This window comes from Kryptolebias marmoratus, linkage group LG23 (genome assembly GCF_001649575.2).
Source record: "Kryptolebias marmoratus isolate JLee-2015 linkage group LG23, ASM164957v2, whole genome shotgun sequence".
Classification (NCBI taxonomy): Eukaryota; Metazoa; Chordata; class Actinopteri; order Cyprinodontiformes; family Rivulidae; genus Kryptolebias; species Kryptolebias marmoratus.
Window position 1 is genome coordinate 12,157,795 of NC_051452.1, and position 12,981 is coordinate 12,170,775.

General features: G+C 38.5%; 2 protein-coding genes across 6 annotated transcripts in view; one reads left to right on the top strand and one right to left on the bottom strand.

The window, feature by feature from the left end:
* LOC108244131 (NLR family CARD domain-containing protein 3) overlaps positions 1-12,981 on the bottom strand; it is a 1,204,881-nt gene that overhangs the window by 532,228 nt on the left and 659,672 nt on the right. The gene's annotated exons all lie outside the window — the stretch shown is intronic.
* ipo8 (importin 8) overlaps positions 1-12,981 on the top strand; it is a 101,560-nt gene that overhangs the window by 26,689 nt on the left and 61,890 nt on the right. For all 5 annotated transcript variants that reach the window (XR_005232721.1, XR_005232722.1, XR_005232723.1 and 2 more), the window contains exons 3-8: positions 3,298-3,454; positions 4,382-4,540; positions 6,229-6,385; positions 9,899-9,988; positions 10,840-10,934; positions 11,035-11,119. Coding sequence is in view for 2 of the 5 variants with exons in the window: in XM_037973832.1 (XP_037829760.1) it covers positions 3,298-3,454; positions 4,382-4,540; positions 6,229-6,385; positions 9,899-9,988; positions 10,840-10,934; positions 11,035-11,119 (743 nt within the window). In the remaining 3 variants the exon portion in view is untranslated. The remainder of the gene's footprint in view (positions 1-3,297; positions 3,455-4,381; positions 4,541-6,228; positions 6,386-9,898; positions 9,989-10,839; positions 10,935-11,034; positions 11,120-12,981) is intronic.

Sequence of the window (12,981 nt, forward strand, 5' to 3'; positions counted from 1 at the left end):
CACAAATATTTTTACACACGCACAAATCCTTTTACACACGCACAGGTAATTTGGAACCATTTTCTCTCCATAAAAACAAGCTAAAAGCAGCACAACAAAAGCTAAGAGCTAAAAGGTGTGTTCATGTCGTGTGTTTATCAAGAGTTATCAATAGTTAGTGGATATGGTTTCAATCTTATCTCATACATGGGGAAAAGCTTGAAGAGTCACCCAATCATCCTCACTTTCTTCTCTAAGTGGGTGGGGCTTAAGTGATGACCTATGTACCTACCTTGTATGTGGAAGTTATTCCACCTTGATATTTCATGGCGAATAGTCAGATTTTGAGGCTTGGCCATGCCCACATGCTTTGCATGCTTAGCAAAAAGCTTTTGATAACTTTTCATCTTCAGTGCCTCAAAACTGAGCTGAGTGATTTTGAAGCCTGCATGTGAAAAGCTGTAGGAGGATTGCACTCAAATATGTGTATAAAAAAGACAAAAACGCAGTTTTGATCTAAAGTGGCCAACTTCCTGTTGAGTTTGGGCCATGGCTCCAGGAAACTTTTTTGTAGGTCCTGTCAAGGTGCCCATGTGTACTGAATTTCATGATCATCAGTGAAAGCATGGCTTGGGGCTTGGACCATTGAGCATAGTTGTGGACTAGACATGGATCAGTCACAGAAGGTTTGGTATCTCTGTGACTTATCGTGTATGTAACAGTTTTGTGTGTTATGGCGAGATGTCAGACTTTAAGGCCTGGCCACGCCCCTTCAACATTCTCCAAAACTCTCCATTTTGATAACTTTTAACCCTCTAAGGTCTAGAGTGAAACTGGACATTTTTGGACTAATTTAAATTTCCTTCATATTTCACCCTAAAAGTGGTTTAACCTGCCATGTTTGGAGTCATTTTTTTCAGCACAACCTCCCAAGCGTTATTTTCAAGTCATTTTTTACTTTTGACATACTGTATTAACACAACAGACCTAAAATCACACAAAAAACATAAAATCCGAGTGGAAAATTCTTAGTTTTTTTTACTGTAAAAACCACAAACATACTTAATGAAATGTTTTTACAACTTAGAATGCAAATATAATCAGTAATATTCATAAAAACATGAACAAATTGAGCAAACAACAAAGTTATATAGACTTTCTCCATTAAAATGCTGACAATTTCTTAGGCAGTTTTTACACCAAACAATCAGGAGTTCTAAAAATTGCCATAAATCCTTAGTTTCTGTCCAAAATGAGGCAGAGGTGCACATCACATTCTTTGTTTTGGTCATTTTCTATATCCTGTTCATGCAGGATAATTCAGGTAAATGTTATAAAATATATCCTGATGCATGCTCAAAATATGCTTCCAAAATATGGATCTGAATCTGCCTCTTGTTATCATTTTTGGCTGGAAGGGAGACAGACAAAATGTGATTCTGTTTCCAGTAATCCTTCTCTAAAAAAAACAAAACAATGAATCACCTAGTTCATCAACAAAGTCCTCACTTTCTGTCCCAGTCTAAACTACATCCTAACTATAAAATCCAAACACGCTAAACGTCACAAAACACATAACTCAGTCCCGTGCTCGCATCAGGTCCTTCCTTTAATTTTTACGCCTCTTTCTTCTTCTGCCTGTGGATTTTTGATCGCTTGACAAATGACGTTGTGCCTCCGTCAGGTTGGAGAGGATGGGGTGTTTTTTCATTCGGCTGGGGTGGGGGTGAGATCGGATGGAGGATGGGGGAGTTTTCTCCCGAGAACTCCCCGGTTTTAGCGTACTCGCTCTAACACGCTGAAAATATAACGATTTGAAAAAAAAAAAAAAAGTGTTGTGAATAATTTATCGTAACTCTGGTATTCCTTGACCTATCAAGATAATTTAAAAACTGATGTAAAGCTTGAAGTCTGAACTTTAGAGATAAATTAACACGGAGGCTCTGAGAGGGCGGATCTTTCCCGCTAGACTATTTTAACCCTTTAAGGTCAACGCACGCTCTGGAGCCCGCTCTGATGGGCGTTGACCTTAAAGGGTTAATCCCCCATGCCTTATAAGTAAAGTGACCAAGTTTTAAACTGATCGAACAAAATCCCGAGGAGGAGTTCGATCAAATACGGAGGCTATAAACTGCTAAAATGGGCTTAAAAATCTGACCTTTGATCCAAGATGGCCAACTTCCTGGTATACAGCACTGACGCAGGAGACTTTTCTGTAGGTCTTGAGGAGTTCTACAGATGTACCAAAAATCCTGTTTCCATCATCCTCATCCTTCAGTGCGTGTTTATGTTTTGAGATGGCACACTAAGTTGGGGGGCGACAGCAGCTTATTTGCATAATAGTGGCGTAGCCCTAAAACTGCTCATTTTGAAATGAGCTGAAAACAGGCAGAACTGCAGAAATTTAAAGCTGCCTTACCAATGCATGCATGTATGTGGATCAATGCAAACCGGTTAACCGGTTAATGCAAACTGGTTAATCTCTAACTGCTACTGAAAATTTGACAGTTTAAAATTTTTTTTTCAGTTTTAAGTTTCCAACTGTAATATTAGTTAGTATTAGATCTGGTATACTGCTTGTCAAATGTTTAAAGTAACCCCTTGGTCATTACAAATCGGTGACTATGCCTGCATTCTTGTTTGGTTACACAGTTGGTTCACAGTTCTATTGCTCAGTCCCTAACCCTGCATAAACAAAAAAAAAAAAAAAAGTAACACTTTAACACATCTATACAAATATATCGCCTGTCATTGGTTGATGGACTGACATTGACAGGTTTAAATTTTTTCAGACCAGTCCTGANAACCCCTTGGTCATTACAAATCGGTGACTATGCCTGCATTCTTGTTTGGTTACACAGTTGGTTCACAGTTCTATTGCTCAGTCCCTAACCCTGCAAAAAAAAAAAAAAAAAAAAAAAAAGAAAAAGAAGAAGAAAAGTAACACTTTAACACATCTATACAAATATATCGCCTGTCATTGGTTGATGGACTGACATTGACAGGTTTAAATTTTTTCAGACCAGTCCTGACCCCAACTTTGGGAAGCTCTGCTACAGGTAACATGCTCCAGAGCAAGTTGGGTTTTCAGCATAAATTTTTACAGATTCAGAAGTAAAACAGGTTAGTAATGCTGAAAGTCACAAAATTAATTTAAGGTATTCCTCTAAGGTACTGTTCCTGTTTTGTTGTACAGGCTTGAAACAATGATCCAATAGTGGGATTGTTTATTAATATATGATACCAGATGGATTTTATATAGAGTTTAGCCACCATTTTCTGGATGCTTTATTGATTCTTTTGTCTCTGTGTGTTTAGCGGCCATCTACCTGAAAAACATGGTGAGTCAGTATTGGCAGGACAGGGAGCCATCTGTGGGTGAGATTGTCTTTCCCTTCAACATTCATGAGAATGACCGGCAGCAGATCAGAGACCACATCGTGGAAGCCATTATCCGTTGTCCAGAATCCATACGGTACACACATACACTTACTTGTACACCTGTCTTTATTGTAACATGACACTGACTTTCATTTATTGCTTGAAATTTTATCCCCATCATAACCCTAACCAGTACCAGTTAATGCCTATCCCTAACCGTAATTCACACAGCATCACTAGAAATAACCAGGACTTTGAACATAAAGTTTTGTCTCATTCTGACTTGTGATTGGTCCCAACCAGAACTGTGATTGTGCTGCAGTACTTTTGCTTCAGAAGTCAGGACTCAGAACTGGGACTCATGTCACATCTGAGTTGACTGGTTTCCTGAGACTGTGGAAACCAGTAGGACATCTAAAACAGTGGGCTTACTGAACCGGCTAGCTACTACTTGTATTACAAATTGATAAGAACAGGTTTCTTTACATTTTACCCACATAAAACATCTCAGACAAACTTAATGAAACAAGCACAGATAGACAGAATCTGATAAAAAGGTTTAAATGTTTTAACAGCAATACCATCTTTACTTTTATTGTGCGAGTGAGCCATGTTGGATTTTAGACGCTGTGGTCTGAGTTCGGATGGGTTTTAATTGATTTTGCCTCTCAGCAATTTGTAAATTCAGGCTTCTGAGTTAAAGGTAGTATCTCACTGTGCTGCGACTGTTGCAGACTAGTTGGTGAACAGCATTTGTGAGGGAGGTTCCAAAATGTCTCAAAACATTCATGTGGGTTCTCAATTTCTTCGCATGAGTGTCAAAAGCTTGCAGTCTTGCTACTTTAATTTAGAAGATGTTTAAAAAATTTATGCAACAAATTTTCTCTCAAAAAAGTCACAGAGTTGTCACAGCTTCTTATGACAGAAAACATTTGAGACCCCAAATGTCTAGGTTTAAAAATGCCGATGATGAATAGTAAATATTTAAAAAAAATTATGTCCATTTTTAATGTCTTCATAGTGCCCAGCTGACCATGTGTCTAAGAGCTGTCATCAAGCACGACTTCCCAGGCCGCTGGACCGCCATTGTAGACAAGATCGGCTTGTATTTACAGTCTCAGAACAGTGGGAGCTGGTACGGCAGCCTCCTGGTTCTCTATCAGCTGGTCAAAACATATGAGTGAGTAATCCCACTTGTGCTGCTGTTCTCCATCTCAGAACATTCATTTTGGGGCACTATTACTTGTCTATCATTAGGCCTGTCGCGATAAATGATAAATCAATTAATCACACGATAAATTAAAATGAGGTTGATAATTTTCATTTATCAGTGTTATTGTTTCTTCATGTCTCTCTCTCCTTCGACTGAAGACACTGGATGACAAAAGGCTCAGCTCTGGTGCTCTTCACTGACCCCTCCCTCTCTCATTTCCTTAGCGTAAGGGTGGCATGAACTTTCGCGTCAGGTAGCCTGCCAAGGCGCATCGTCTGTTCCTCTGCAGCATTAGCCCCCATGAGGAGTTAGCAAGCTAAAGAAACGTTATTTGATATTAGGGGGAAAAACACAAAATGGAATTGGTTTCAAGGTTGAACGTAACAGCAGCGATGTGGGAGCACTTTGGATTCAAACCAAATGACCGAGGCGAACCGCTGAACCTTTGCGAGCTGGTATGTCGCATTTGCGCTTTTGTCGCCGTGTGCTTTTGTTAGTTTGCACTTTTTGTTTATAAAACTGCTGATAAAAGTAATGATTATTATTTTTTGAAGGTTAATTTAGTTTACAGACTTCATAATCTGTAATGTATGTTTTGGTTGAATGTAGTTTTTATTTCCATTTTTTTTAAATTAATTAATTTATTTTTTGTATTTATTTTGTATTTATTTATTTTTTGTATTTATTTGTTTTTATTCACTTGCATTTTTTGTTAACGGAGACTAAAAGTCCATTTTATTTTTGTTTTTGTTTGTTTTGTGTTCCAGTTCCAGTGTTGTGTTCTTTTAAAATTAAAGTTTATCAATCTTTAAGAGGATGTACTTGGCATATAATTGTCTCAGAAATTATTGCGATAAACAATAATATTGTTTGGAGACCGTTTTAAAGTAACGTAATGACAATAACATAATTGTGCAAGCAAAATTTGTTATTGTGACAGGCCTATCTATCATAGCTACAGAACGTTTTGGAGGACATTTAATGGAGAGGTGACCCAATAACTTTTATCACAATATTCTGCACAATTCAATTGTTACTTTGTTTCAATACATTTGATTTATATGTATGAGTCATAAACAGGCTTTTGCAGAACTTGCTGACATGTAAAGGCAGTTTAGCCCTCGGAATCAGCATGCTAAGGGCTTCATCCTCTCCTGTCACCTGGCTCACATTGCACATGCCTTGACTACTCTCCCTGCAGATGGTGGGCCAATGTGGGCATGGTTTCCTGTTGTTTTGTTGGTGATTTGGCTTATGTACCTAAATGGGATTGTATGCTGATGGAGGAGAGAAGTTGTGCAGTTTTTATTGAAGGTACAATCCGTGTCTTCCTGGACAAAAGGTTGGGAGCAACAGGTGCAACACGCTGTAATCTGTTTATCCAAACAGTCAATGAATTATTTGATAGACCACCTGGTTAAAATAATATTTGATAGTTGCTGCCCTAGTTTAAGGCCCTAGTGCACAAATTTTAGGAAAGTCAGAGGACTCAGTGCCTACAAGTAATACGTGTTATTGTTTGCTTTTTATTTTTTGCTCATTTGAATGTTTGTAGTTTAAAAATAATTGTTGATAAATTTAGCTACATGCCTGATTAAAAAGTGGCCTAAACTCAAATGAAATCCCCGGTGTGTCTGTGTGTTTGTGTGTTTAAGGTACAGAAAGGCAGATGAGAGGGAGCCGATGCTGGCAGCAATGCAGATTTTCCTGCCAAGAATTCAACAGCTCATCAGTCAGCTGCTGGCTGATGCAACCATCTTCTCTGTCCTTATCCAGAAACAAATCCTAAAAATTGTTTATGCTCTTGTACAGGTGAGAGAGAGAGAGAGAGAGAGAGAGAGAGAGAATTTATCCGTCTCGCAGGAAACAGTTAAGATTATTTCTAGAAGTCTTACCATACATCGTATTTACAGTAATGGTAAAATGTAAGTAACCCACATTCAGTTATAAAGTCTTGCACAGAGTAATTATTCATTTTTAATAAACTAAGCTAAAAGAGAGAGGCAGTGTGTGAAAATATCTGCTATGGGGGAAACTTGTCCCAATCTTCTTTTAACATGTTTATTGAGGTTTGCAGTCATTGGTTTCTGCTCAGCTCTCTGAAGGTCCCACCACAGCATTTCAGTCAGGTTGATGTTTTGAACTTTGATTGGACCGTTACAACACCTCAGTTCTTTTTGAGATATTCTGTTGTAGATTAGCTGCTGTGTTTGGGATCATTGTCCTGTTGCATCATAACCCAGTTTGGTCCAAGCTCCACCTGTTGGACTGGTGTCCTTACAGTTGAAAATCTACAGAAGAGTTTACTGCAAGGAACCCAAACCATCATCTCACCGTGCTGACATGAGGTGTTTGTACTGATAGTCTGTATTTGTTTTAAATGTGGTGCTGTGTGTTCTGGTCAAACATCTGCACGTTGAGTTTGTCTGTTCAGAGGACTTTGTTCCAGAAGTCTTGTGGTTTGTTAAAAATTAGGCAGCTGTCTGCTGCTTGCAGTCAAGAGAAAAGTCAAGTCTACACTCTTTCAATTCTAGGGGTTTTATAACACAGGGCATAATAAAACTGATCTGTTTTTTTACCAGGTTCAACAATTATGGAAGTCTATCCTAAAATGTACAAAAACACTCAACAGATTCCACCATGTCATTTCTTTAATAAACAAAATAAGGCCAAAGTGGAAAAGCTGTGTCCACCCTTGCTGCTTCCACTGGATTAGGAGGAAAGGTGGCAGATTCTGCTAATCAGATGTATTGATTACCTGATCATCATCAATGGGACCACCTCTAGGGAAGGTTTTGCAGCTCTGAAGCATATAGGTGTATGTTAACACAATGCCAGGGTGGAAAGACATTACCTTAGAGAAGCAGCTGTTGCTGCTCATCAATCAAGGAAGAGCCAAAAGTCATTTCTGAACTATTTAGAGTCCATCGTTTTACAGAGAAAAAGATTATTCACAAGTGGAAAGCATTTAAGACTTCTGCCAATCATCCTAGGAGTTGATGTCCCAGAAAATTTAACCCAAGGTCAGACCATGTAAAGCTCATAGAAATGAGGTGCACCTCAAACTTTACAGGCCCCAGTTAGCAGATCAAAGGTCATGGCAGGACAGTTAGAAAAAGACAAAACAAGTATGTCTTGTTTAAATGGCTGAAGGAGAAAGACACTTCTCTCTAAAATCAACATGGCAGTAAGGTTTCATCTGAATGGACCGCAAGACTTCTAGGACAAGACAAGACCAAAGGACAGATGCTTACCATTAATGCACAGCAGCATGTTTGGCAAAAACCAAACAGAGCATATCAGCACAAACACCTCATACCAATTGTCAGCATAGTGATGGGGTGCTGATGGTTTGGGCTCGTTGAGTCGACCATGAACTCTGTGGACTAGATGTCAAAAGATTAGATTATCATTTGACATCTATGTCAAAAGACATTGTCTAATCTTTTGACATCTGTCTGACAGCTGAAGCTTGGACCATGCTGGGTCATGATGCAACAAGTCAATGATCACAAACACAGCAGAGAATCTACAACAGAATGGGTCAAATGTGCTGCAATTGTCCAGTCAAAGTCCAGAGCCTCACCCTGATTGAAAGGCTGTGGTGAGAAACCTCAATGAGCTAAACTTCATTTACTTTTTGATTCTACATCTTATTTTAGCATTTGTTAACATAGACAGTGTTTCCAACATATGATTAATTTTTGATTATTTGATATATGCTGGTGTAGGATCTCATTCATCCAGGCCATGGTAAATTCAAAAAAGGTTAAAAAACAAAAACAACTGGACTTCTGTTGTGTAGTTGAAGACAAATTCGCTTATCATCAGAGGAGCTTTCTCAATTCAGAAATAGAGAGTGTGGAGTTGAGGTTTTTAAAGCTGAGATGTGATGTGAGCTGGGATAGCTTGCAAATTCTTCTCAGTCTCCTAACAATAGAGGCTTGTTAGGGTCCTTGACTCACTGATCGGCCACTCTGGTCACATAAGTGCAGGTGTTATTTGGAGTGAAACTGACTGGGTATCAGGCCTAAAGCTCCATTATATGTTTTTGAAAGCTGAAATCTGAGACCTCCTCCTCTGTTTAATGTTAGTTTCTCTCTTTTGACATAGATGGCTTCCTTTACCCTCCTCTCAAACCATCTGTCTTCTCGGTCCAAAATATGAACATGTTGGTCCTCAAAGGAGTGTCCCTTATCCTTGAGGTGTAGGTGAACCGCTGAGTCTTGTCCAGAAGAAGTGGCTCGCTTGTGTTGAGACATACATCTGTGGAGAGATTGTTTGGTCTCTCCAATATAGGGATCTGGACATTTTTCGCTGCACTGAACTGCATACACCACTCCGCTCAGTTTGTGTTTGGGTGTTTTGTCCTTAGGGTGGACCAGCCTCTGCCTGAAAGTCCTGTTGGGTTTAAAATGTACTGGGATGTTGTGTTTGGAGAAAATCCTTCCGAGTCTCTCGGATACTCCAGCAACATAAGGAATGACGATGTTTTTTCTTCTGTTCCTCTCCTTGATCTGTTCCGGGGTGTGTCTAGCTGACAAGGAGAGGAACAGAAGAAAAAACACTGGCCAGAGTGGCCCATCAGTGAGTCAGACGAACAAGGACCCTAATGAGCCTCTATTGTTAGGAGAGTGAGAACAATTTGCAAGCTATCCAGTTTACATCACATCTCAGCTTTAAAAAGCTCAACTCCACCCTCTCTATTTCTGAATTGAGAAAGCTCCTCGAATGAGAAGCGAAACGTCTTCAACTACAGAATAGAAGTCCAGTTGTTTTTGTTTTTTAACCTTTTTTGAATTATTTGCCTAATAATTTCAGTACCTAAAATGGACCAAATGATTTTTTGTGCACCTTGCAAAAAAAAGGAATGTGCATATGTACCCAAGAGTACATGTTCTCACCAACTAAAAAAAACAGAACAACTTAGTAAAGATTGCATTACTGTTAGGAACAGGCCTGCAAACAAATTGTTAGTAATGAAACTTTCAGAATCGACTTCATTAAGCACACAATCATTTTATTTGTGAAAGCTATTTAACCCTCCTGTGGTCTTCGGGTCAAATTGACCTCAAGTTGTAAGGGCTTCTCTACCTCTCCCTATCTCTCTCTTTTGAGGGCTTTAGGAGTATTAAAATAAAAAGTGTCTTTTAAATTTAGTTTCTTGTTTTGCCATATTTGTATAGTTGCATTGGAGAAATAGGAAATGTCAAAGATTTTGTATATCAAATAATAGAAATTTTAAAACAACTAAATTGAATTAGAAAGTTTAAATATTTTATTGAGAATGAAGGTGGTAACATTAACCTTGATGCTGTCCTGCAGTACTCACTGCCTCTCCAGCTGATCAACAACACAGTGATGACTCAGTGGATGGAAATCTTGCGATCCATAATGGACCGGGATGTCCCTGCTGTAAGACACTTGGCTTTATACTATATTTTACTGAACAAACTATGTGAGTAAATTACATTTACCATTTTTGAGTTGAATTTTATTGTTGAAAATGATTAGCAACTGCAGAGCTGATTGATGCCCTGCAGTTGATTACCAACTGCAGAGCATTATTCATTTTTTGTCAAAATGCAGTATGAATACCGAGTGCCACTAGTTAAAAGGAACAAAACATCTAGCTAAAATTTAAAAATGGCAAAATGCTAGCCAAAAGCCAAAAGTGGCAAAGTGCTTGCAAAAAGCTAAAAGTAGAAAAAAGCTCACTAAAAGCTAGAAATAGCTAAATGCAACACAAGTATAGCTAGAGGTGGCAAAGCGCTAGTGAAAGTAGCAAAAGACTTGCTATAAGATAAAAGTAGTAAACAGTTAGCAAAAATCTGAAAGGAAAAAAAAGACCAGCTAAAAGTAGCAGAATGGTTGCCATAAGCTGAAATATCAAAAGACTAGCTAAAAGCTTAAAGTAGCAGGATGGTAGCTAAAAAGACTAGCTGACAGTAACAGAACAGCAGTTAAAAAGTAAAAGTGGCAGAATGGTAAAAGTCCTTTTTTGCTTTTATTACTTTCTGCTTGTTTCAGTGTAATTTCATTTGAAATTATACGGCTAATTGTCAAAAATATCACCATGATAACCACGAAAACCAGTTTTGTTTATCTTATACATATTAATTTATTATTTCCTCCCTGCATGATCAAACATTTAGTATTTTCTTTAATATTTGTATCAAGATTGAAGTTGTAGTATTGTGACATCCCTAATGGGGTTTTCAGTTCTTCACCATCTTGTGAAATTGACTGTGACCTGTGTTTGTCAGGAGACTTTGGAGGTTGATGAAGATGATCGTCCTGAGCTGGGATGGTGGAAGTGTAAAAAGTGGGCGCTACATATCATCACCAGACTGTTTGAGCGGTAAGTCCAGGACCTCCTTCCATCTTTACCAAGAAACCAAATTAGAGTTTTAGTCCAGGGGAGGTACCAGCCGCCCTTATTGTTCTGTTTTCAATTACAGATATGGCAGCCCTGGCAATGTGACAAAGGATTATTATGAGTTTGCAGACTTTTTTCTTAAGACATATGCAGTGGGAATACAGCAGGTAGGTTTATGTCCCTCTGTTGCTTTAACTAAATGAAAAGAAATGAGGATGTTGGGGTGGGAATTTTTAGGCCATTTCATTGTAAAACTATTATTGATAGTCACACTTCAAACAAAAAAAGAAACAATATTTTGCTTTACAGTGCAGGATAAAGCAGTTTTCATTCAAACAAGACTTTTCAAACTAAATGAATAAAAGGAGTCAAAGCAGTGCTCTTTTGATCAAAGCCAGTAAGACCTAATAAAACCACCAGTCTTGTTATAACTGGGAGGCCATGATACTGTGGAACGAATATGCAACATACAGGACCATTCTTTTTTTGTATGGGCGGATTTTGTCTGCTATGGCCATGGACTTTAACCACAGCTACATTTCTGATTGTTTGAGTATTCTCAGCATTTTATGGCCACTTGTGCTTCGAAGTCATCTCAGTTTAATTTCTAGTACTGCCTATAATTAGTGTTAGCACAAGAATCATTTAAACTCAGTTACTTATCTCAGAGTTTTACTCAGCAGTTACATTTTAAACTAAAAGCCTAGTATTTCTTGAAGGAATGCATACCGCCCACAGCCTTTCATGGCCCAGTTTTAAATTAAGAAATGACAGGAGTTGTAGCTGTACCTTTATAATATTGTCATGTGCAGTCTCATGTGATATTGTAAGATGTCATGTTCAAAGTATGTGTTGGCAATGCCTTTCAACTACCCTAGCAAATGTTAGCAGAGTATCTGCAAATCTGAGTTAAAGCCATTTATTTGTTGGCTAGTGTCTGTTAGCTGTGGTGGCCATCCTAAATTGGATTGAATCCCAAAGTTAATGAGTTGTAAATGTAATAGTACATTTAATAGTCACTTTCTGAAAATATCATTCAAATATGTCCAGTAGTTCTTGAGATATTTTGCTATAGTTTTAAAGAAAGAACTTGTGCAATGAGTAGCACTTAGAGTATGTGCTGCAAATGGCTCTCAGCTACAACCACACCTAACGTCAGGTAAGGTAAGTTGCCCTTGTTGGCAATTCCTGCAAGAGTCATTAAAATATATCTAGTGGTTCATGAGATATTTTGCTAACAGACAGTGGACCCCAAATAGTTAACGGCATTTTTTTAAAGGTACCAATTTGTGCAATCTGTTGTTTCTTAGAGTACTGTATGTGTTTGGATTGGTTTCAGCTACAACCACACCAAATTGTAAGTCAGTATCTGTAAAACTGAGTTATAGTCATTTCTGTGATGTCTAAGGTCAGTTTGCTGTGGCAACCATCTTGAATTGGAGGAGGGCAATAGTGGTAAGTAAAATCACTCCAAACTCAGTGGAAGCATGTAACTATTACAGATTTTAAATTAATTGCACCGATACACTTCCTTGCTCATCTTCTCTCTTGCAGTGGAGTCAAAGTAAAAGCTCTTGTAACAGCATTTTTTATTTTTTTATTTACGTAATTAGGGTTCCAAGCCCGCGGGAGCAAGCGGGCGGCCAATGCAAGGCATGGCCGTTCGCCTGCTCCCAGCGGAGCAGGGAACCCTATTGTTGTTGTAAGGATTTTTCATAATTTTTTTTCTTTATTATTATTCTTCTCCGGTAAAACGCGTTGGCCAGAAAAACGAGAAACAGCTGGAGAAAAGCCAACCAGGCAGCCTGATAGAAAATGCCTACCGCTACTCAGACAAAAAAAATCATATCGTCCCATACCTAGGGGGCGCTATAACTAAGGACAATGCGTTTTTGCGAATAACTCCTAAACCGTAAGTCCTACACTCAAAATCTTGATGGCACCTGAAACTATGGATAATTCTGCATCTTTTTTACATTGGCCACGCCCACTTCCGCCTAACTAGATTTTTTGCTATAGCGCGATAAAG